Here is a 26,523-nt window from a genome sequence, read left to right on the forward strand (position 1 = left end):
TAGCTTTTGAACTATTGTGTAAACATAGATGTATTTCCCATAAAATAATGAGCCTGATAAATATAGATGAGCTATGCATTTAATTTCACACTGTATGAGAAAAATAAGACTGGAGAATATATTAAAATTCATTTGAGGAAAAAGTCGTGGGCATCAACAGATATAAATGAATGAAAAAATACAAGATTTAGCTTGAAACTTCCTAGCAGATTAAAACTGTGTGCCGGACCGAGGCTCGAACTCGGGACCTTTGCCTTTCATGGGCAAGTGCTGGTAGAGCACTTGACGTGAAAGGCAAAGGTCCCGAGTTTGAGTCTCGGTCCGCACTTACCCACGAAAGGCAAAGGTCCCAAGTTCGAGTCTCGGTCCGGCACGCAGTTTTAATCTGCCAGGAAGTTTCATATCAGCGCACACTCCGCTGCAGAGTGAAAATATCATTCAAGATTTATTTTAATTACATATTAAATGTAACAATTTGGTACAATGTGTTTCACAGCATATATGCAGTATGTTTAACATAAAAATGCTTCTCATTGGATTTTAAAAGTATATTCAACAAAGAAAGTCTTTCCTTTGAATTGGAAATGCCTGAAGTTCAAAGCTGACAAAACAAAGGTAGAGCTTTTATATTAAAATAAATATATTCAATTATTCTTTTATACTCAAATACAAAACATAATACAACTATAAATAACAAACTAATATAACAATTTGAAAAAGGTCTGATTATTTTAAAGAAAAGAACAAGTGAAAAAGTTGCTCTTTTGTAGCTGCATCATGTTTTCAGCCTTCTTCGTATATCATTTTTTAAGTAAATGTCAAGTCAGTCATAAGTAATTAATAAACAACTATTTTTATATTGGCATTGTAGGTAGTGGTAAAACACTTTTTTTTCTTCTGTTCAATCAAGTAAATAGGAAAATTGGTTGCAAATTCTTTTACAAGCTAGTGCAATGAATCCAGAACTATACCAGATATTTGTTTTACATGTTACTTACTACTGTAACTTATTAAGTTTTTAAAATCATGCTTTTGTCGTTCTGGTTTTTGGAGTATTAATTAGCAACTGTAACAAAAAATACACAAAAGAATATGCTCACAATTTTATCAGTCAGCTATGCCCATATGACATTTTACACACTTGGCACCAGAAAAAAAATTGTAGGAGACTATTCTATGGTCGTTATTTAGTACCCATAATGTCATCTATTACAATACCAAATTTAGTAAATTGTTCTGCATGCTGGTCTTTTAATTCTTTAATTTTTTCAGCTGATATCCTTTCTTGTTTTAAGCGTACTTCAGAAACATCTGTAGGAGATTCATGGTTCTGATTGTCTTCTTCACAAAGTTTGCAAATATCTATTAATGGGTTGCCGAGAGGCTTGCATCTTTTTTCCTCTTCTTTGCTTGGTGCTGGTGAATGTCCAGTATCATTCTGAAGAACACTGGGGGGAAAGAAGGAAGAATGTTATAATTTTTATGTATGTGGAGTGGTGACAAATTATGTTCCCATTACACAACTAAAGATTGTCGGGGAATATCAAAACTAGATACAAATACTATGGGCAACAGTAACAAGCTTAAAAAATGTGTGATGAGTGTTGTAGGTTAGTTTTGGAGTGAATGGCTGTCTTCATTCAATATAAAGTAAAAAAGAAAGAGGGCTGCAAACTGTAACAAGTGTTTTTCTTTCTATTGGGCCTGCAGCATAGTATGTCACAATATGGCATTTTGAAAAGTATAGGTCCAGACTACATGCAATAAATTTAATATTCTTTATTACGACAGCTGTTGAGCTTTACTGCCATTCTCAAGTAAACTGTGAATAACACTGGTGAAACTATCTTCACATATGGTGATAGTCCATGTGAATAATTATACTTTGGAATAGTACACTAATACTTATGTCTAGTTTGACTTGATGTCCGCATTGCACCTATAGTAAACTATCACTGTCTCATTCATAAGCTTATGTGACATGTAATAATTATAAACTATGGAACATGTTTGGTCTGTTTCTTGATAGTTTGTTCAAATTTCACATTTATTTGACAGTTTGTTAACTCTTCTGCTATATGTTTGCAGATAATAATAGCTAAGCAATGATAATGTTATATTTCACTGATTGAACTTTCTTGTGAATTATGTCTTTGGTCTGAGTATGTTTTGTTGCCTGTATGCAACAGGGATGTTCAGTTAGTAAGGTAATACTTTCTTTTCTAGGCTAATTTTGGTTGAAAAAATGCAGAATTTGCTGTGGGACATTGTGTAATATTCCTGCTTCAGCCCCAATAGTTTCATGAAGTTCTGATATGTGGTGGCACTATACAAAGCCTTCAAAAATGGTACCTGTAATGGAGGAGATTCTTTTGAAGGAAAACCAGAGCATCACAGATATTCACTGGTGGTTGCAAAATGTCCATGATAGTGAGCAAAAGCATGCAGAGTCCTGAGTTGAGGTGTCTGTCATCATCGCAGTGATGTCACGCACCCCTGTCCGAACACCCAAGCGCAGACCAGCCACACACAGCTGAGACTCCTGCAATGTTGGAATGTGCGGACACACTCATTTAAGGTAATCAACATACCACAAACACCTCACTGCTGAACTGGATGCAAGGATTCAGATAAGTTTGCACACCCGAGAGCAACTCACGAAACTTCACTGTAATGTTCTTCCTCATCAACCCTACAGTCCAGATCTTGCATGTTATGACTTCCATCTGTTTGGCCCAATGAAGGATGCACTCTGTGGGAAGTAGTACATGGATGATGGAGAGCTTACTGGCTATTGATATAGAAAGATGCTAGTTCCGGCGTTGACCAGTAGAGTGGTACCATGTGGGTATACAGGCCCTTCCAGTCAGATGGCATAAGGCCATTGTATTGAACTGAGATTAAGTTGAAAAATAGGGTTCTATAACCAGAACAGCGGGGAATAATATGGTGTACTGGAATCCAGAATAAAAGCAATTTGCTTTCAGAAAAAAAAAGTGTTGCTTTACTATCCATTTTCGTGTTCCAGTATGTCGACAAAGTTTTCCAGATAATATTTATGTTTAAATTTGTGTGTTCATTTAGTATTTTGTCTGGATAGTCCTTTGTACATATATATCTCTCCAATTATTCAAATATGTTCATAAAAGTTCTTTCAGTATTCTGCGCAGTATTTGTAATGCAGTTTAACTAGAAAATATCTGGAGAATTGGGTATATACACACATTTAAAAAACTATCTGAACGAAATACTAAATGAACACACAGACTTCAAACATAAATATTATCTTGACTTTATTGACATACTGGAACACAAAAATGGATATTACATGTGGACAATGAAACATACTCTGACTAAAGATATAACTCACAGTGAAATACAATTAGTAGAATATAACATTATTGTTGCTTAGCTAACTATACTTTGTAGTAACAAAAAAAATAGAATATGAAAAATTCATCAGAATGTCAGTACAACAAAGGAGATAAGATAAGGATAATATTCAGGAGCCTGGGTCAAGAAGATTGAAAAGCTTCCCCATGACAACTTTGAAACACTCATTTCTGTAAGTTAATCAACTGGTGATATGCATTAAACAAGATGAGGCACATCAAGAACAAGCCATAGAAACACTTTCACATGACACAATGACATGCATACAAGTTCACTGAGGAACTGACCATGGGTTGTGGGAGGCATACAGCACCACCAGCCAACCACACCAGAAAGAATGGATTCTGCCATCTCCGAATTGTGACGCAGCCATCAAATGACAACAACAAATGGGAGGCATACAACACCACCAGCCAAATGCGCCAGGAAGAATGGACTCTGCCATCTCAGACTTGTGATGCAGCCATCAAATGACAACCTAACACCTGACCAACACAGGTACAACCAACTCCTACGCCAAATAAAATGCATACAGAGGAACAGACATTTGAAGGACAGAGAATAACATGATAGTGTTTCCACTGTGGACACCCTGGACATGTTGCACACTACTGCAGAGAATGACCAAAACATGTACAACCAATTCCCATGCCAAGTACAAACCACACTGAAGAACAGACATTTGGAGGATGGAAGATAACATGATGGTGTGTTTCCTCTTTTGATGGCCTGGACACACTGTATGCTACTGCACAGAAAGAAGAGTTTCCGACTACTACTACACCGCTAGATGTCAACCACTGAAATGTTCTATTCATGTCAATCAGCTGCACATGATTGTAGTTGACCTGTGGAACTAAGTCTACTTTTGTACTCTGAACAATGTCGCTCCTCAAAATGCCATGGCCATTCCCTGTCACTGTACAGAGGTACTAGCCACGTGCCCAGCAGCCAACGTCAGGAAGACTAAGCAAGGTGACCATCTATGAATGTTAGGCCCCCAAAGATGCAAATCTTCCAGGGATGACAGTCACTACAATGTCAGCAAATCTCACTGACATCATCAATAATGGCCAACCTACCCATTTGCTAGTTTACTTCTTTTCTGCAGTGTTGAGTGTTTATCTTTGTCAGTTAAAGAAGACTACATGGAAGATCATCTACATCTACATCTACATCTGTACTCCGCGAGCCACCTTACGGTGTGTGGCGGAGGGTACTTATTGTACCACTATCTGATCCCCCCTTCCCTGTTCCATTCACGAATTGTGCGTGGGATGAACGACTGCTTGTAAGTCTCCGTATTTGCTCTAATTTCTCGGATCTTTTCGTTGTGATCATTACGCGAGATATATGTGGGCGGTAGTAATATGTTGCCCATCTCTTCCCGGAATGTGCTCTCTCGTAATTTCAATAATAAACCTCTCCGTATTGCGTAACGCCTTTCTTGAAGTGTCCGCCACTGGAGCTTGTTCAGCATCTCCGTAACGCTCTCGCGCTGACTAAATGTCCCCATGACGAATCGCGCTGCTTTTCGCTGGATCATGTCTATCTCTTCTATTAATCCAACCTGGTAAGGGTCCCATACTGATGAGCAATACTCAAGAATCGGACGAACAAGCGTTTTGTAAGCTACTTCTTTCGTCGATGAGTCACATTTTCTTAGAATTCTTCCTATGAATCTCAACCTGGCACCTGCTTTTCCCACTATTTGTTTTATGTGATCATTCCACTTCAGATCGCTCCGGATAGTAACTCCTAAGTATTTTACGGTCGTTACTGCTTCCAATGATTTACCACCTATGGCATAATCGTACTGGAATGGATTTCTGCCCCTATGTATGCGCATTATATTACATTTATCTACGTTTAGGGAAAGCTGCCAGCTGTCGCACCATGCATTAATCCTCTGCAGGTCCTCCTGGAGTACGTACGAGTCTTCTGATGTTGCTACTTTCTTGTAGACAACCGTGTCATCTGCAAATAGCCTCACGGAGCTACCGATGTTGTCAACTAAGTCATTTATGTATATTGTAAACAATAAAGGTCCTATCACGCTTCCCTGCGGTACTCCCGAAATTACCTCTACATCTGCAGATTTTGAACCGTTAAGAATGACATGTTGTGTTCTTTCTTCTAGGAAATCCTGAAACCAATCACAAACCTGGTCCGATATTCCGTAAGCTCGTATTTTTTTCACTAAACGTAAGTGCGGAACCATATCAAATGCCTTCCTGAAGTCCAGGAATATGGCATCAATCTGCTCGCCAGTGTCTGCGGCACTGTGAATTTCTTGGGCAAATAGGGCGAGCTGAGTTTCACATGATCTCTGTTTGCGGAATCCATGTTGGTTATGATGAAGGAGATTTGTATTATCTAAGAACGTCATAATACGAGAACACAAAACATGTTCCATTATTCTACAACAGATTGACGTAAGCGAAATAGGCCTATAATTATTCGCATCTGATTTATGACCCTTCTTGAAAATGGGAACGACCTGCGCTTTCTTCCAGTCGCTAGGTACTTTACGTTCTTCCAGCGATCTACGATAAATTGCTGATAGAAAGGGGGCAAGTTCTTTAGCATAATCACTGTAGAATCTTAAGGGTATCTCGTCTGGTCCGGATGCTTTTCCGCTACTAAGTGATAGCAGTTGTTTTTCAATTCCGATATCGTTTATTTCAATATTTTCCATTTTGGCGTCCGTGCGACGGCTGAAGTCAGGGACCGTGTTACGATTTTCCGCAGTGAAACAGTTTCGGAACACTGAATTCAGTATTTCTGCCTTTCTTTGGTCGTCCTCTGTTTCGGTGCCATCGTGGTCAACGAGTGACTGAATAGGGGATTTAGATCAGCTTACCGATTTTACATATGACCAAAACTTTTTAGGGTTCTTGTTTAGATTGTTTGCCAATGTTTTATGTTCGAATTCGTTGAATGCTTCTCTCATTGCTCTCTTTACGCACTTTTTCGCTTCATTCAGCTTTTCCTTATCAGCTATGATTCGACTACTCTTAAACCTATGATGAAGCTTTCTTTGTTTCCGTAGTACCTTTCGTACATGATTGTTATACCACGGTGGATCTTTCCCCTCGCTTTGGACCTTAGTCGGTACGAACTTATCTAAGGCGTACTGGACGATGTTTCTGAATTTTTTCCATTTTTGTTCCACATCCTCTTCCTCAGAAATGAACGTTTGATGGTGGTCACTCAGATATTCTGCGATTTGTGCCCTATCACTCTTGTTAAGCAAATATATTTTCCTTCCTTTCTTGGCATTTCTTATTACACTTGTAGTCATTGATGCAACCACTGACTTATGATCACTGATACCCTTTTCTACATTCACGGAGTCGAAAAGTTCCGGTCTATTTGTTGCTATGAGGTCTAAAACGTTAGCTTCACGAGTTGGTTCTCTAACTATCTGCTCGAAGTAATTCTCGGACAAGGCAGTCAGGATAATGTCACAAGAGTCTCTGTCCCTGGCTCCAGTTCTGATTGTGTGACTATCCCATTCTATACCTGGTAGATTGAAGTCTCCCCCTATTACAATAGTATGATCACGAAACTTCTTCACGACGTTCTGCAGGTTCTCTCTGAGGCGCTCAACTACTACGGTTGCTGATGCAGGTGGTCTATAGAAGCATCCGACTATCATATCTGACCCACCTTTGATACTTAACTTAACCCAGATTATTTCACATTCGCATTCGCTAATAACTTCACTGGATATTATTGAATTCTTTACTGCTATAAATACTCCTCCACCATTGGCGTTTATCCTATCCTTGCGGTATATATTCCATTCTGTGTCTAGGATTTCGTTACTGTTCACTTCCGGTTTTAACCAACTTTCCGTTCCTAATACTATATGCGCACTATTTCCTTCAATAAGAGATACTAATTCAGGAACCTTGCCCTGGATACTCCTGCAGTTTACCAATATTACGTTAACTTTTCCTGTTTTTGGTCTCTGAGGACGGACGTTCTTTATCAACGATGATAATGTCCTCTCTGGTAAGCCGTCAGGTATTTTATCGTTTCGCCCAAGGGGGGGTCCCTCTAACCTAAAAAACCCCCATGTGCACGCCACACGTACTCTGCTACCCTAGTAGCTGCTTCCGGTGTGTAGTGCACGCCTGACCTGTCTAGGGGGGCCCTACAGTTCTCCACCCAATAACGGAGGTCGATGAATTTGCAACCATTATAGTCGCAGAGTCGTCTGAGCCTCTGGTTTAGACCCTCCACACGGCTCCAAACCAGAGGACCGCGATCGACTCTGGGCACTATGCTGCAGATATTAAGCTCAGCTTGCACTCCGCGTGCGATGCTGGTTGTCTTCACCAAATCAGCCAGCCGCCGGAAGGAACCAAGGATGGCCTCAGAACCCAAGCGGCAGGCGTCATTCGTTCCGACATGTGCTACTATTTGCAGCCGGTCACACCCAGTGCGTTCAATAGCTGCCGGAAGGGCCTCCTCCACATTACGGACGAAACCCCCCGGCAAGCACACCGAGTGCACACTGGCATTCTTCCCCGACCTACCCGCTATTTTCCTGAGGGGCTCCATAACCCGCCTAACGTTGGAGCTCCCTATAACTAATAGGCCCGCCCTCTGTGACTGTCGGGACCTTGCCGGAGAATCGGCCACTGGCCCAACAGGCGAGGCATCCTGTGGTGGCTCGGAAACGATGTCATCACCACTAGGAAGCACCCCGTACCTGTTGGAAAGGGGTAAGGCAGCTGCCACGCGGCCAGATCCCACCTTCGCCTTTCGGCCAGGCACGCGCGAGCCCACCACTGTCCGCCATTCACCCTGGAGTGATGGCTGACCGGTAAGATGCTCACTGCCGGAAGACGCAGCGACATCAGGGGTTCCATGTGATTCCAAGGCCACCGAAGTAGGCATAGGTCTCACCACAGTTGCCCCAACGCCACTACGAGCCGACGCCTGCGCCTCGAGCTCGATGAGCCTAACAGACAAAGCCTCCACCTGCCCCCGAAGAGTGGCCAATTCTCCTTGCGTCCGCTCACAACAACCACAGTCCCTACACATGACTATGTTTACCCTACTCTATACAGTGACAAATTCCCAAGATAATCTTCTGATGAGCTACTCTGATAATCAAGATTATCAGAGCTCTAGACTGACAAGCACGCTTAACAAAGACTGGTCTCGGCAGTTGTTTGCTGGTGAAGACATTGTTATCCCACCACCATCATCAAGGCAAGTTCCAGTCACCATCAAAGCAACTCAAGAAATCTCCATGCCAGCAATGTTGGTGGTCAAGGAGAACTCTGGATCACTAATCATCACAAGCATCCACATATCAACTCTAAAGGACAGCTGAATCAGTCCAGGATGGACAGCTTAATGTCACAGATGAAGAATCATGCTCCACTACTAATAGAGAGAACACAGAGGAGGAAACTGCTATCAGTGTGTCAATAGGATCTAACCTGACAGAGGAACAATGCCAGCAAGTGGCAGCTGGTCTGAGCTACGTTTTTGGATGCTCGAAAATCTGGAGTGGACAAGAGGCAGAAAAAGAAACCCAAGGCAAAACACTGTACCAACACTGGGGATCATCCACCAATTAGCCAGTGGTTGTCACCAACTGAACAACAGATAATCTGGGAGTAAGGGGAGAAGATGCTACAAGATGGTATCACTGAACCTCCAGAAGGTCCTCTCCTGTGGTTGTAGTGAAGAAGTACGGCACATGACATTTCTGTGTTGACTACCAATCACGACGTTAGATACGTACCCACTGATGCAGGTTGTTGAAACTTTGGACTCCTTGAAAGGAGCAAACTATTTCTCATCTATAGGCATGCTTCTGGCAAACTGAAGTTGACTAGGCTGAGTGGGAAAAGACTGCCTTCGTAACTTCTGACAGTAAGTTATGCTGTCTGGACTATGTAACACTACCGCCACCTTCAAATGTACGACGGACAACCTGTCTTGACACATTAAATGGATGACATGGGTCCACTATCTAGATGACATTGTCGTTTTTTAAGATATTTGAAGGACATCTAAGTCATCCAACTACCATTTTGAAGTGTGTTCAGACAGCAGACCTACACCTGCATCCAAAAAAGTGCCTCTTCAACATCCAAGAAATAAAAACCTTGGGGCACCTAGTGAATGGCAATAGAGTGCCCAGATCCAGAAAAAATAGTGGTCACCAATTTTCCAAATATTTGGCACATTTGTGAGAAGTTTTCTCAGAATGTGCTCATACTACTCATGTTTCCTAAAGGGCTTTTGCACCAAGTGCACCCATGGAGATCCCAAGTTAATCTCAAATGAGGTACAAGAAAAATATTCCCTTATCCTTAAGGAAGTGCTAACATCTTGTCCAGTTCTAACACTGTATGCTGAAAATGCTGAGACAGAACTTCACACTGACATTCGTGTTTGAGATAGGGACAGTCCTAGTACAAATACAGGAAGGTGCTGGAAAGTTGATAGCCTATGCTTTCATAGTACTCACTCAGTCCAAAATGAGCTACTCTATAACCAAGAAAGAGTGCTTTGGAACTGCTTGGGCTCTCACTAAGTTCCAATCATATTTATGAGGCAAATAATTTATTGTTGTGACAGATTGCCATTCTCTACGCTGGGTGACTGGCCTGAATGATCCATCAGGATCATGAGTGAGATGGGCAATAAGACTTCAGGTGTTCAGTGTCACAGTGGTACAAAAGTGTGGATGCAAACATATTGTCACTGAATGTCTTCCACTGGCATAACACAATGGTGTGGATCAAATCTCAGTCATTGCTGCAATAAATAAAATTGCTACTGAATAGATAGAAGATTCAGCACTGCTGGAAACATAAAAGCTTTGAAGGAGGAGGAACTGGTCAAAGGAGAATTCCAATTAATAACCTGAACACTGTACAAGAGGAACTATAATCCAAAGGCACTGAAATGGTTGTTCAGCATCTCCACTCGTTTATGGCCACCTATTCCAAAGTATTTTCCATGACGCTTCAACATCTGGTCACCTGGGATTCATGAAGAATCTAGACAGAATCAGATGCATGTATCACTGGCTGGGTCTGTACCAATCCATTGGACACACTGTGAGTTACTGTAAGGAATGCCAACAATGGAAGCATGCGTTGTAATTACCTCCCATCTGATACTGATACTGGCTGCAGCAGCCCCACCCACTGAATTGTAATTGACCTTGTGGAGAGGTTCCCAAAGCCAACAAGTGGAAACCGATATATGATATGCCGCACTGGGTACCACACCCACTATGCTATCACCAAAGCAGTGCCAACTGCTGAAGCTCTGGTAATTGCAAAGGTGCTTATAAAAGACATAATTCTGAAGCATAGAGCATCTTGTGTGATGATCTCTGATCTCTGATCATGGACAAGTTTTCCAATCGTGCCTAGGTAATTTCACGTTGAGACATCCCCTACAAGATGACAACTGCCTACCAGTATCATCACATTCGCAAACAACACAGTGAAGCAAGACACTACAGGTTTCACATTGTCGGTGTTGCTCCAGAGTCAACAGACTGAAATTATAATGAATATACTGTTCTCATTTCAATTGGATGACAGGATGACTACATGAAACATCTCTTCACTGGGACCAATGAACAAAAGAGCTGGCTCGCATATGGATACTCGACGCCCAGGAGAAAGACCAAGAGTACCATAATGCCATGCAATGGCCAGCGAAATACAGCCTGGGAGACTTGTTATGGATTTTTAGGCACAAGAAGAAAGTTGGATGGTCAGAAAATTTACTAAAACACTACTCTAGACCATATTACATCCTCCACTGCCTGTCAAATGCCACATATCAAATTGAGGATTTTGACCCTTCATCAAGAAGACAAAAGCACATAGATGTCATGCACGTCCTCCATATGAATCCGTACTTCAATCAGAAGAGCATATTGATGGTGAGAGGTTCAAGGAAACTGAAGACATTTGACAATCACAAAGCTTTAATGGGAGGGGCTACCTTCATAGTGACAAGGATGTAACAACATGAGGATTCCCCAGCACCAGGATACAGAGAAGCCTTGAGAAGAGCTAGATCCAGGGTGCTGTAGCTGGCCCCATTGAGAACTTCTGAAACAGTGGGTTGCCGTTTCTTCAGGAGAAGGAGCATTGCTGCAGGTTGTGGTGCATGTAGTATGGTTTCACTTACTAGCTAGCTGCGGGTTGGCGTTTCAAACCCCCTTAAAATATTTTATGTTTGTATATTCTGAAATATTCAATGTTTGTATAAATACTGCATTCTGGAATAATCTACCGTGTTCTCCACTAAGGATACTACTTGGTTCTGGGTGCATGGCAGTGTCAGTAAGATAAGTGCTTTCGGTACTAAGTGATGACTTTCATTGACGACTTTGTCTTCAGATTTGGGCTTTTATTGTCGTTTAGACCTGACAATATTACTGCTATTTAAATTAAATCACAATTAACAGATCTTTTTTTCACCCTTGTAACATATACGTCCTATCAGAGAAAAAAATTATTTCAAACCAAACACCTAGCCCCATCATCTCTCAGGTTTTCTTGGTGTAATTGATTAATGTTATGTTTTCTGTTCTTAGCGATGTTACTGATTCCATTTTACATAACATCTTGTTGTAGACCATGAAGAAAGTGCACATAACAACTGCTTGCAATATCTGATGAGGACACCTGGGTTGGCCATTAAAATATTATATAGTAAATGGAATCAACAATACACTGAACACCCAGAAGCATTCCATTTAATACCAAGCCAGTTATACACAGATTACACTATTATGAATTTGGGCATTCTGTTCAAAAGATAGCTGTATATTTTAGAGACTTTTCTTTTCATCTACAAATTTAACCTTCTGAACCACAAATAAAAACAAAACTTTATGAAGATGTTCTGTACACAAATGTATCAATAACTTCCAAGGGAAACTGAAGCATGTTTGTTCCACCTATATGAGCTTCCTGTGCTTCCCGTTCAAATGGAGGAAATTGGAGATTTTGCCATTTCGGGCAAAATCTATGCCCCTGGAAAAACCAATCTATTATCAGCACTAGTCTGAACTGTCAGTTTGGCCTGAGGATCTGTTCACTTTTGAAATCACAAAATATTCCACCAAAATATTTTTATTAAGAGTACTTATGAATACCTCAACCAGAATCCTTTACTGTTACTCTAGGGTCAATCCATACAAAGTGGTCCAGCACTCAGAAAAAAATTATATTTGCTAGGTGAATTCCCAATGTTTGATAGTCACAAAAATATTTTTTTCAAAATTTATTGTCTATTATTTTGGAATGGTGGCCATATTTGTTCCAGGCTGCATGTGTTTTTTTGTATTTGCAAGCATCTACATTTTTTTACAATTATTCAGTAGTGAATTGTCCTAAGCCTTTCACATAAAATGCATTTAGTTCAACACACTCTGGGCTACAAATTAACATCATCATCACTTGTTGTTGTTGTGGTCTTCAGTCCTGAGACTAGTTTGATGCAGCTCTCCATGCTACTCTATCCTGTGCAAGCTTCTTCATCTCCCAGTAACTACTGCAACCTACATCTTTCTGAATCTGCTTAGAGTATTCATCTCTTGGTCTCCCTCTACAATTTTTACCCTCCACGCTGCCCTCCAATACTAAATTGGTGATCTCTTGATGCCTCAGAACATGTCCTACCAACTGATCCCTTCTTCTAGTCAAGTTATGCCACAAACTCCTCTTATCCCCAATTCTATTCAATACCTCTTCATTAGTTATGTGATCTACCCATCTAATCTTCAGCATTCTTCTGTAGCACCACATTTCAAAAGCTTCTATTCTCTTCTTGTCCAAACTATTTATCATCCATGTTTCACTTCCATACATGGCTACACTCCATACAAATACTTTCAGAAACGACTTCCTGACACTTAAATCTATACTCGATGTTAACAAATTTCTCTTCTTCAGAAATGCTTTCCTTGCCGTTGCCAGTCTACATTTTATATCCTCTCTACTTTGACCGTCATCAGTTATTTTGCTCCCCAAATAGCAAAACTCATCTACTACTTTAAGTGTCTCATTTTCTAATCTAATTCCCTCAGCATCACCCGACTTAATTCGACTACATTCCATTATCCTCGTTTTGCTTTTGTTGATGATCATCTTATATCCTCCTTTCAAGACACTATCCATTCCGTTCAACTGCTCTTCCAAGTCCTTTGCTGTCTCTGAAAGAATTACAATGTCATCGGCAAACCTCAAAGTTTTTATTTCTTCTTCATGGATTTTAATACCTACTCCGAATTGTTTCCTTTACTGCTTGCTCAATATACAGATTGAATAACATTGGGGAGAGGCTACAACCCTGTCTCACTCCCTTCCCTTTCAAGTCCCTCGACTCCTATAACTGCCATCTGGTTTCTGTACAAATTGTAAATAGCCTTTGGCTCCCTGTATTTTACCACTGCCACCTTCAGAATTTGAAAGAGAGTATTCCAGTGCACATTGTCAAAAGCTTTCAAACGTAGATTTGCCTTTCCTTAATCTCTCTTCTAAGATAAGTCGTAGGGTCAGTATTGCCTCACGTGTTCCAATATTTCTATGGAATCCAAACTGGTCTTCCCCGAGGTCGGCTTCTACTAGTTTTTCCATTCGTCTGTAAAGAATTCGCGTTAGTATTTTGCAGCTGAATGTATTCTTTAATATATTTTTAATAATTCAAAATTATCAGCCACAAATTAAAAAAAAAACTCAATTATTGAAGAGTAGTTTTCCAAAGAAAGATTAATTTCTCAGCTTTAATATTTTTCTGCTACTACACTGTATAGTATAGTTACTTTTTATAGAGTATCAATGGTGAGCAGCTTAAACTTAAAAAATATATTATTTTAAAAAATGGATTTTTTTAAAAAAAATTTCATTTTGTGGCCTGCAATATCTTTGTTGGGTGACCAGATAAAAAACTGAAAATTTCACTGTTAATAGATCTTTATGATATCAAACTTCAGTATAAATTTCAACTACGGGATTCAATTGGAAGTTATGGGAAAAAGCTTACAAACATGGGTCAAAAATATGTTTTTTAACATCTGTGATATCTGGTAGGCTAATCAGATAAAATATACCAACTGCATAATGTAACACACCACATTACACTAGCTAATGAGTATATGTTGAAACAATGCTGTGGTCATTGTTTCAGCAGGCTAACGATTGCATCTGCAAGCCTATACAAGTCTGATTGTTGTCTTCCTCCATACACCAACAATTGTCTACTCACACTCATTTCGCTAGAAGTTCTTGAAGTGTGCAGTTGAAAAATTGTGTCTCAGTGTTCTATTGGTGTTATTATTAATGAAGCATGTCATAAAAGTGTGTATGGAGTGTATCCTAAAGACATTACTTTAACCGAAGATTATAGTGAAGAAGAAAAGGTCAAATCAACATGCAAGTACCATGAAATGAAACACTTAAAAATGTTCACCACCTTTTTGGTCAGTCTTGCATGGACCCTTTTGAGAAACATAAGAAACCTATAACAAAAGGTCTGCGAGAAATAATATTTGATCATTATTATAAAAATAAAAGCCCTTTTGTCAATCTCATACCAGGAAAATCATTATATCCAAAATGTTAATCTAAGATATTTGTAATTCACAAGAGAAAGCACAGTGAAACCTCAGATACAGAATTTTGTGACTTATCAGCAACCATTAAAAAAGTAGATAAAACTTGTGAAATCCTGGGTATATCGTCTGCTAGTAAAATTAGAAAACCAAGTCAAGATAAAAGACCTACAAAAATTGAGAAAGTGGCAGCTACAGTCAAAAAGAATTTGTAAGTTTCATTTCAAAATGCAATTTGTACTAAAACAGATGGAAGTTCTAAAACTTCACCAACTGAATATGATGATTTGATATAAAAACTAAAAACTAAATGCAGTACTTCAAACAAAGAGGATAAAATTAAGATTATCAGTTTACAGCAGAATTCTTGGAGTCAAGCAAAAGTTAGTGATGAATTTAATGTGTCAGAACGTCTTGTTAACAAGTCAATTAGTAAAAGAACAGGGAATTTTACCAGCATTACAAAAGAAAAGTGCATCTAATTTGGTAGATGAAAATACAATCAATAACGTTATTAAGTATTATGATGATGACAATAACAGCTGTTTGATGTCTGGCAAAAAAGACCGCGTTTCTGTGAAAGAAAATGGTTCTAAGATTCAAAAACAAAAAAGGTTAATATTGTGTAATTTAAATGAACTATTCACTGAAGTTAAAAAAGAAAACCCTGACATTAAAATTGGAAGATCAAAGTTTTGTGAGTTGGGGCCAAAATGGTGTATTGTTGCAGGGGCATCTGGCACCCCTAATGTTTGTGTTTGTTTGTATCATCAGAACGTAAAGTTGATGATAGCTGGGGCCAATCTTAGAGTTGACTATAAAGACCTTTTGTAAGTTATGGTATGCAGTATTGACAGTTACAATTGTATGATCAAGGGAGAATGTGAAGATTGTCCAGGCAAACAAGCCTTACTTGACATGTTTGAAGAATCCAAAGAAGGCGATTTGATGCCTTACAATATAAAATACAAACAATGGGTGACAAGACAGAACTGAAATTGTGACAGTCATGAAATCGCAAGAAGAGTTTTCTGAAGTATTGGTGGCTAACCTTGAAAATGCGTCATTTTATTGCAAAAGCTCGAAGTAAATTTTTGAAAGACAAAAAGCACACCTTGGCAACTGATGAATGATAAGTTCTTGCTGACTTTTCGGAAAATTATTCCTTTGTTGTTCAAGATGAAGTACAATGGCACCACTGGGTAAACAAACAGGCCACAGTTCATCCATCTGTATTCTATTATAAAGATGAACATAAACTAATGAGCCACAGCTTTTGTCATAAGCGACTACCTGGAACAAAACACTACAGCAGTGCACATTTTTCAATTAAAACTAACAAACTACATTAAACAGCATCACCTTTCCATAAAAAAACTTATTACTTTTCAGTTGGGGCAGCAAGTCAATATAAAAACAAAAAAGTTTTTATTAACATCTCCTTTCATAAAGAAGATTTCAAGTTTAATGTAGAATGGCACTTTTTCACTTCATGCCATGGGAAGAATGCTTGTGATGGTGTCAGAGGCACAACAAAACGAGCTGTCACAAAAGCAAGTCTGCAGTGGACCAATGACAATCATATCATAACACCTCAAGAAACGTTTGAATCCTGTAAAAAACATATCAAAGGAATTTCATGTGTTTTTGCACAATATGAGAATAACAAGAAGTCTATGACAGTGTCTTGAAGGAAAGGTACAATACTTCTCAGAAAATTAAAGACACTCGATCTTTTCATTGTTTCGTACCCCATTCACACAACTTACTGAAGTATAAGATCAAATCAACTTCACCTGATAGTGAACTTCATCAATGTGGGAAACTTGTACAACTGGTTCTTCAAAATAAAGACATAGTGGTTTGTGTTTACGATGAACAGTGGTGGATTGGCAAAGTTGATAATAGTGACTGTCAAAACCTAGATGTACATGTTATATTTTATCATTCTCCAGGACCAAGGACATCTTTTAAAAAAATTGAGAAGGATCAAGTTTGGATACCACTTGAAAATGTACTAAGGAAGATGTGTTCAGTGGAATTTACAACTGTGACTGGGCGAACTTATGATCTAATACCCAAATGGAGTGAACAAATTTCTCGAATGTTCAATGAGTGATGTACTACAAACAAATAACAAGAAAACAATATAATGTAATTAGTACGCTTATTTTCTATAAAAAAGTAAGTAATCATAGATATGATTAAATTATATACTGTAACTGATATATTTTATTCCATAAGCCTAGATATCGCAGAATTTAAAAAACCTATTTTTGACTCGTGTTGTAAGTTTTTTTCCATAACTTCCAATTGACTCTCAAAGTTGAAATTTATACTGAAGTTTGATATCATAAAGGTCTATTAACTGTGAAATTTTCAGATTTTTATCTGGTCCCAGGCCACAAAATGGATTTTTTTAAAAAAAAATCCATTTTTTAAGTGTAAGCTGCTCACCATTGATACTACACAAAAAGTAACTATACTACACAGTGCAATAGCAGAAAAAATATTAAAGCTGAGAAATTAATCTTTCTTTGGAAAGTACTCTTCAAAAATTGAGTCTTTTTAATTAGTGGCCGATAACTTTGAACTATTAAAAATATATTAAAGAATACATTCAGCTAAGTGATAATGATGTTAATTTGCAGCCCAGAGTGTGTTGAACTAAATGCATTTTATGTGAAAGGCTTAGAACAATCCACTACTGAATAATTGTAAAAAATGTAGATGCCTGGAACAAATATGGCCACCATTTCAAAATGAAATGAAATGTCATGTGACGAGGACCTCCCGTCGGGTAGACCGCTCGTCTCGTCCAAGTCTTTCGATTTGACACCACTTCGGCGACTTGCGTGTCAATGGGGATGAAATGATGATGATTAGGACAACACAACACCCAGTCCCTGAGCGGAGACCCAGTCGGGAATCGAACCCGGGCCCTTAGGATTGACAGTCTGTCGCGATGACCGCTCAGCTACCGGGGGCAGACTCCATTTCAAAATAATAAACAATAATTTTTTTTTTAAAAATATTTATGTGGCTACTAAACATCGGGGTTTCACCCAGCAAATATGAAATTTTTCTGAGATGCTCAAGCAACCAATTATTTTTTTCTTGGACCACTTGGTATGGATTGACACTCTATTCCCACAGACACTTGCTGGCCATTCTCCAGTATTTTATCCACTTACTTCTAGTCTCCCAAAAATTGCTAGTAGTGTCAACTATTAAATATGTCTCAAAGTCCACAGGACTGCTCTATCACGTTTTAAGGCAGAACTAGTTAACACAAGAATTAAAGCAACAAGTGACTCATTAGAATGTCTCTGGCAACATGCACACCTGCATGGAAAAGAAAGTGTGTAAGTTATTTTTCATTCCTTTATAAGTTGAGGTCAAAAGTCAAAGCATAAACAATACAATTAACACAAATAAATTTTAAACAAACCTCAATACTCCTCTGATGATACCTAATTTGTGGCCTACTGAAAATCCTTCAGTGTAGCCAACATCGAAACCTTTCTGGAATGCATTTTTCCTTCCTTCTTCTGCACCTTCTCTAAAACCAGCCTGGAAGATAAACACAATTTTAGGAAACAAACATACATAGCACAATATCGGCTGATTCTTGCTGGATTACAAAAAATGGCTAGAGAAAATATAAGTGCACATTATATAGTAGAGGCACTCAGCAGTGAACAGCCATAAACACTCCTAACACTGTAACAGGATAAGCAATAAAAAGGTATGGGAGTCCTTTAGTACAATGGTACTTTCATGAAAAGGAAAGAGGGAAGATTGGTGTCAATGTCCTAACAACAATGAGGTCATTAGAGATGGAATTCATGAGCAGGATAACAATATAATAAGCACTGTAGATAAGAGGAGAAATGAAGTGGAAGTTTTCCATTTTGCCTTTTAACAGTGATTGACAACGTAAAGCTGTCCTCAACTGAAAGGGGAACATTTGAACACTGACACCTGGCATAGTCATTTAGGAAGTAGTATGTCTTTGCTTATGTCTGACCTCTGAACTGGTTTACCAAACCTAAAGGCCTATTGATGGACATAGTTTTGTGAGTACATTAATGGACATATTAACTTTGCACTCAACAGACACATATCACTGTCAGAGGTGAAGCAAGTGATAAGGGGGGGGGGGGGGGGAGTAGGCCGAGTGAGGGCTTTTTCTGCAGTTACAGAATAAAAACAGCTTTTGGTTTAGTAATATCAACTGAAATTTTGACACACATTTTCATGTGGTAAAATGTCTGTAAGAGCCCTCAACAGCATTCATATAACTGGAAGATTAAATGAACGTAGGCTTACAGTGCCAGTCAGAATCCAGCATCAGCTATTCGAAATTCTAGAAGAGTAGTAAATATGACTATTTTACATTACAAGCCAGACACTGAGAATGTATCTGTGGAATGTTCGTAATGTATAACGAAACCATGCAAATTATTCTGCACTTGCCTTCACTGTTACTTTACCATTAATGTACGAGTCTTCTTGCTTTGAGTAGTTTAATTTGGTATTGTTTATAATACCACTATTTTACTAATTTAGATTATTATTATTAAATACACTAGTCCCATTAATTTATTTATATGAGGTACAAAATACTACTGCCAAGTGTCTATTAACTTACTATTATGATGGCATTCTGAAAGGCAACATGTAGTGCGCCGCTAATAAACGGAGACTTCCTTCACTGACAATGATAGCTATTTTCTTCTTAAGGTTTCAAAAAATATAGGATTATACCCTGGTATCAATCTCGGGCGTAGAGAAAAGCTTCTGGAAATTTTATGTACGATACATGTGTGACAATGTAATCTCTTGTGGAAAGAAACTTCAAAAATGTTCCTACACTTTACTTAATTCTGGCTTTTCATTTCTTTCTTTATACTTTTATCCGAGGTGCTTCTCCATTTTTTCCAAGTTTCCTTTGATTTTACACTAAGTGTGAAAGCTTATAAGAAAGCGAAATGGTAATTGTCATTTTTCGGTACTCGAAGTTTTATATTTGTCGAGCTGAATAAGTAAAATAGTTATCCTACGTCAAAGTTACGGTACACAAGCGGAACGAAATGGATAAAAACCTGAATATGCGTGTTTGTCACTTTTTGCCAGTCTTTTGATGATATCATCAAGTCGTACTCGGGATTATCACTTTCGTCATCCATTATCACAACCCTGTATTATAGAGAATTCATGTAGTAGTATTTGCAATATTGACGACAAGTATGTTTATTGTTTACTTTTGACAACTTGTCATGGTCTATGAAATTCAAACACAAAGATAATACAGTCACACGCACAGCCCAAGATGGATGGATCACAGATGGATCGCAACTTCACGGAGAAAGTTCGTTTGTTGAACAAATAGCAGCCACGGTTGACCGAAATAACTATTTGAGCCGTTTAGTTAATGATGAATAATCATCTTCACGAATGAAGTGATTTTATCAACCAATCTTTCTTCCGACGTAAGCTTCAGAGTCTTAAACAAAACTGGCCATGTAATTATTGGCTTCCGTGTACGAAGCTCCTGTTTGCAAATTTGTTTCTAAGAACTGAATACCACTTCCATCTACTAACGGCAGCAACATAATCATGTCAATTTTCATTGTGTGAATTTTACTTTGACTGACTCTTTTTGCAGACTTCCCAAAGAATATACAATACGCTCTCCAGCTGATCATATTCTCTTACATGCGTAATTATTAAGTATTGAATGGACATGTCGACTGAATAAAGCTACGGAGTATAATCAGATGTTAGTAATATGAAAAATGAAAAGCATTGTACTCTGATTTCCTGACTGATTCGTGTGATAGAACTTCATAACATAGAAGAACGGCCGCTGTCACAAGGCTGCATATATCAGCGAAGGAAGAGCGGTGAGTTAATCTGGCAATTGTTTAACTATTACTGCGGCTAGTTGCTCCACTATCTTCTCTATTTCTTCTATTAATGTCAATAAATTGTTCAATTTCCATCTAAACTTCAGGTTATTAGGTGTGAAGACTTTTCCACCGCTCCATAGATTGAGTGAAAAAAGAAGGCACGTTGCAATTTAACACCTCACTGGTGTCGAGATGGGACGCAACTTTGAGAGCTATAGGGACAGTGGAGAAACTGACCATTTCATTGGTGAAGGCATTACCTCAACTCTCATCTAAACGAGCTAGGGATAATTATTGGAACAATAAACCGGAAAAGCTGGACACGCATTTAACCCACCACTCCCAAATACGAATAAAGAGTTTTAATAAATGTGGCAGCTTTCTAAGTACATGTTAAGTAAATGCTGCTACAGATATTTGAGAACCCTCATAAAAGTACGTATGAACAATATCTGGACAGTAAATCCTCATATCTTCAGTTAATTATAAAATTCATGCTCACTGGAGATCAAGTCAAATAGCAGGTGCTGACCAAGGTTGATGTGACAGAGTCGTTATTGATCCTACCGTTAATAAATATCAGACACGAAAGTTTGTCAGACTAGAATTATTTCACAGCGATCGCCATTCTTCAGTTGGTTGTTCGTAGACATTATCGTCTTGTCACCTAGGCCTTGTCGTCTTGCCATAATTTATTTCGATCAGTTCATATCAGTTCGTTGACTAGGAAATGACAGCTGAAGGAAAAAGAAACTGTACACTATATTAGAACAGTCCATTTTTTATTTAAATTCAAAGCCAATAAAATGTCTCAGTCATTTGGTCTCTGGATCGTGATTGGTGTGTTTTTTGTTGTTCATAATGCTCACTATTAATCTTACTTATTGGCTATAGATGACATTATTCTAATGTAGGATCTAGAATTAAATAGTGATTACAAGAGCAGGTTCTTAAACATGAACGAATACTGCACTCTGAAAGCAAATTTATTTGGCAGTGGAGGTAGTAAATGCACAGGGTGTTGAATCAGATCACAATATTCGTAAGCTAGCCAGCTCCAGAATCCTCCAGAAGTTTGAAAAGTTAAAGTAAAATGAATTACGAGAGGTGAACAACGACCGGGTGATTTGCATTGTTGCCAGTGAGCGACTATTAGCACTACTCCACAGCTTATTATGTACAGCGTGCGATATTCTTCTTCCTGCTCGCATTATAGGTACCCAAGCGTACTGTAGTTTCCTAGATGTGTATCTAGTCAGCAGTCCTTCGTACTACATCGCTGGTCAAGTTTCGGATACAAGTTGTGGCGTCACATCCTTATGGTTACTGCGACATCTAATAAATGTCACCACTGAGGCATCGCAATCGTTGGGTAACCATCATTTTCCTCTTATCGGAAGTTCCTATCATCGATCTGTGGCTTAGTAATATAACAGGGATTTATGCGAAGACTAGGGGCAATGTCTCTTGTGTTTTTGTCTCCTCAGTGTGGTATATCGAAATAAGTGATATAAAAACAACTGAAATAGCTCAGCAGGGGAACAGCCATTGGATATGATGGGATGCCAGTTGGATTCTACACAGAACATGTGAAAGAATTCGCTCCTCTTCCTGCAGCAGCGTACTGTAGGCCTCTAGAGGAGTGTAACGTTCCTAATGATTGGAAAAACATAAGTCATTCCCGTTTTCAAGAAGGGTCGTCGAACAGACGCAGAAAACTATGGGTCTATATTTTCACGTCGGTCTGTTGTAGAATTTTGGAACATGTTTTACGTTAGAGAATTATCATAGTTCTGGAGACCGAAAATCTCCTTGTAGGAACCAACATGTGTTCCGAAAACAACGATTGTGTGAAACCCAGCTCACTGTGTTCGTCCATGAGACTCATTAAGCAGGAGAGGCGCTCAGGTAGATGCCGTGTTCATAGACTTCTAGAAGGCATTTGATGCAGTTCCACACTACTGCCTAATGAACAAAATACGAGTATATGAAATATCAGACCATCTGTGTGATTGAACTGAAGAGTTTTTAGCAAACAGAACACAGGATGTCATTCTGAATGGAGAGAAGTCTTCAGACATAAAAGTAACTTTGGGGGTACCCCAGGGGAGTTTTATAGGACCATTAGTTTCCACAGTACTTATTAAGGACCTAGCTGATAACGTCGGAAATTCCATGATGCTGTTGTATTCAGAGAAGTCACGATGTTAGAACATTGTAGCGAAATGCAGGAAGATCTGCAAAGGATCAACATTTGTTGCAGGGAGTTGTAATTGCCTCTCAGCATAAACAAATGTGATGCACTGGACATAAATAGGCAGAATTACCTATTCTTTTATGATTACATAATTGCTGACCATTCACTGAAATTAGTTAATTCCATAAAATATCAAGGAGTGTATGTGGAGTGATGTGAAGTGGAATTATCACATAAAATTAATCTAAGTAAGGCAGATGTCATTGGGAGATTTATTGAAAGAATCCTCAGGAAATGTAGTCCATCAACAAAGGAAGTAGATTACTAAACACTTGTTTGACCAGTACTTGAATATTGCTGTTCATTATGGGATCCATACCGAATAGGACTCATAGACGAAATAGAGAAGATCCAAAGAAGAGCAGGACATTTCGTTACAGGTTCATTTTAAGCACAAAAGTGTCAGGGAGATGCTCAGCCAACTCCAATGGCAGACGCTGCAAGTGAGACGTTGTTCGCAATGGTATTGTAGTGGCAACTTCTGACACCGAATATAACAGCAACAGCAGATGTAGCAGGAAGAGTTAGAAGGCACCATATTAAGACTCGTCCGAGCTTTCCAAGTGATTTATTGTTTCCAGCTACAGTGCCCGTGTTCCTCTCGATCTGCGTCACTGGGTCCTGCAATGCTGAGGACACCACTTCGCTGTCTGCAAAATGGCTTGGAGCGGAATGGCTGCCTCAGCGACCCAGACAGTGCACTGATGTGTGTCGGCCTTGTACGGCCGCAGATTTGCGGCGATGTCAGGATGCGCCGGTAGCCGACTCAGCGGCCTCTGTCCCCGCTTGCCTCAGCGCCACTCATCGGGAAGCAGCAAGGCAATCCAGCGGCGAGCTTCCTCGCTGGCGTGGCTACGATCGTGGCGACAACAAGCGCCCGCAATCTGGCAGCTGAATCTGCGGCCCTCGCCCTGGATGTCTCTGGTGTGTGTTGGGAGCCAAGACTACTGCCTGCGGTAGCGAGCCGTGCAGAGGCCCACCACTGACTGGCTACGGACCCCGAGTCGGCCTCAGAGGGTCGAACCAGCAGCCCGCCATGGACTGGAATGCTGGCGCCCTATCTGTTGCTGTGTAGACGGTGGTGTGACATGCCCCGCCGTCCAGAAGAGCTGCCACATTGAATGCTTTATTAGTGAACCGGCATCTATTTATATGCGGCTGTGCATCTCTGTTTTGCTAAACGCGCCGCTCCAGGCCACACACACTTAGGTTGGCCAGTGGGCCCCTTCTGCGTGTGACTTGCGCCACGCAAACCGCTGCGTGTGCTTTTTCCAGCGGTTCTACGCCCCTCTATTTTATTTTGCAATTGCTGGTGAGCATAACTCACTGTAAACAGGCCTATGCCTGGATGTAAATTGCGTGCTCAGAAATATTGCTCCAAAACTGACTTTTCCTATCCCAAACGGTAGTGCCGCTACAGTATGGTCAACTGTTAAAGTACCGAGAACTTACGATTCTAGAAGATTCAGCCAATAAGTGGTCCCTTCTACTTATATCTCGTGAGAAGACAATCAATATAAAATGAGAAAAACTAAAGCCCACACAGAGAGTTATCAGCAATCATTCTTCCCCAAATCAAACGCTGCTGGAACAGGAAAAGGGGTAGAGAAGTTGGTACAAAAGTATCTTCAATCACACACTTGCAGAGTATAGATGCAGATGTATTTCATCATACTCGTCTTCGTTTGTGGTCTCTGACAAATGAAGTCGGGTTTGGTATGAGCTAGATTAACATTTTCATATTTTTTCTGATAGCATGACCGTCTGGACAGGGGTAAAAATCAGTACTTGACCTCTGGGTTGCAGCTTACAAGTCAGTGCTTGGCGTTACAGCATTCGTGGTTTTTATACTGGACATTCAACACCTGGTGTCTTGCTTCTTCATTCCTGGTGATGAGATTTTTTATACAGGGTGTCCCATTTATCTTAACCACTCTAAATAACTGTTTGTCCAGATGAAAATTACAAGATGTTTCAAGCAAATGTTCTTTAGCTTCAGGGGGACATCAATCAGCATGATTTCCTTCGTTGTAGCTTTGTTTTTTACAAAGATATGAACAGCAGTATGACTTTTTTTTAAATGTCTCCCTGTATTTTTATTCGGTAATTCATTTCCTCTCCTGAACACCTATTCAAAAATGCACCACTGTGTACCATTCACTGAAACACCACCTTATTAATTACATAACACAACATTGACGTTGATGCTCCCAGCTCTTAGTGCAGGTACTTGGGGTAATGGAACACATCCACGTGTTACGTTGGTAGAGGACAAATGTAAATATAAGCAGAATGCACACCCATAATTCCGTCAACCACCGTCGGTTAAAGAGTTGTGTGAGTAGAACGTACACCAACGAAGAGAAGGTAGAAATGCTACTCATCTATGGGGAATGTAAGTTAGCAGAACAGTAATTGCAATAATTATGTACGCACTACATTTAGTACACTAGTTTAGTCCTTTTAAATACTGTTGTGTAGAGTAGGCATACTGTAAAGGCTGTCCTTCCTACAAACTGCATCGACATAATGTTTCTTTTATTGTTGTTGTTGGAGGTAGGCGAAATGCTATGCAGGCAGCGAAACTGTACAGAGAGCGATATCCTGACAAGAGCCCACCTTCCTGACGAATGTTTTCTCGTGTTGTTGCGACGCTTCAGGAAATGGGAAGTTTCAACCCACGACAACGCAATCGCAGTAGCACTCGCACAGACGAAGCTGCTGAAGTTACTGTTCCACTTCCGTTGCTATGAATCCACATGTGAGCACACGACTGCTTGAACACGAGATTGGCATTCCTAAAACCAGTGTACATCGTATTCTTACACGTCACCAGTTCCATTCTTACCATGTACACCTACATCAACAGTTGCATGGGAACGATTTCCAGAATTGTGTGCAGTTCTGTCAGTGGGCACAGCAGCAAATCAGCAAATCCTCGGTTAGCCAAACTTCTTCTCCAATGTACTATTGACCGATGAATAATTTCTCAAAGGACAGGTAAATACAAGGAACATGCATTATTGGTCCAGCAACAACTCATGATGGCTTAGGCAGGTGGAACATGAGCATCAATGGAGAGTTAACGTCTGGTGTGGGATGCCTGGTACTACAACTATTGGCCCTTATTTCATCAATGGTAGTCTAAACGGCACAGTGTATACCAACTTCCTCAGATGAATTCTTCCTCCTCTTCTAGATGACGAACGAGAATGCTAATGTGGTATCAACACGATGGATGTGCAGCACATAATGCCTTGCATACACGTTGTGTTCTGAACCAAAGGTATCCTGCCAGATGGATTGGTCGAGGAGGAACAGTTACTTTGCCTGCTAGG

The 26,523-nt window shown here is 39.6% G+C and overlaps 1 protein-coding gene across 2 annotated transcripts; it reads right to left on the minus strand.

The window, feature by feature from the left end:
* Positions 1 to 445: 445 nt before the first annotated feature.
* Positions 446 to 20,301, minus strand: LOC124612964 (protein YAE1-like). Of its 2 annotated transcripts, XM_047141491.1 has the most exons (3): positions 20,122 to 20,301; positions 18,465 to 18,586; positions 465 to 1,448 (listed from the first exon to the last, which is right to left on the minus strand). In XM_047141491.1, exons 1-3 carry the CDS (start codon positions 20,203 to 20,205, stop codon positions 1,184 to 1,186), a joined length of 471 nt encoding a protein of 156 aa, XP_046997447.1. In that variant the 5' UTR covers positions 20,206 to 20,301; the 3' UTR covers positions 465 to 1,183. The 2 variants fall into 2 exon arrangements, with proteins under 2 accessions (XP_046997448.1, XP_046997447.1); XM_047141492.1 differs by lacking the exons at positions 18,465 to 18,586; positions 20,122 to 20,301 and adding an exon at positions 16,128 to 16,263 and having other exon boundaries at positions 446 to 1,448.
* Positions 20,302 to 26,523: the final 6,222 nt, after the last annotated feature.

Source organism: Schistocerca americana, chromosome 4 (genome assembly GCF_021461395.2).
Source record: "Schistocerca americana isolate TAMUIC-IGC-003095 chromosome 4, iqSchAmer2.1, whole genome shotgun sequence".
Lineage (NCBI taxonomy): Eukaryota > Metazoa > Arthropoda > Insecta > Orthoptera > Acrididae > Schistocerca > Schistocerca americana.

Excerpts from the sequence above, each read along its gene's own strand:
- LOC124612964 (XM_047141491.1), bottom strand. The coding sequence starts at position 20,205 with ATGGATGACGAAAGTGATAATCCCGAGTACGACTTGATGATATCATCA. Across the intron at positions 18,587-20,121 it reads TGACAAACACGCATATTCAG|GCTGGTTTTAGAGAAGGTGC; the intron begins GTTTTTATCCAT and ends TTTATCTTCCAG. Across the intron at positions 1,449-18,464 it reads ATCATCAGAGGAGTATTGAG|TGTTCTTCAGAATGATACTG; the intron begins GTTTGTTTAAAA and ends CTTTCCCCCCAG.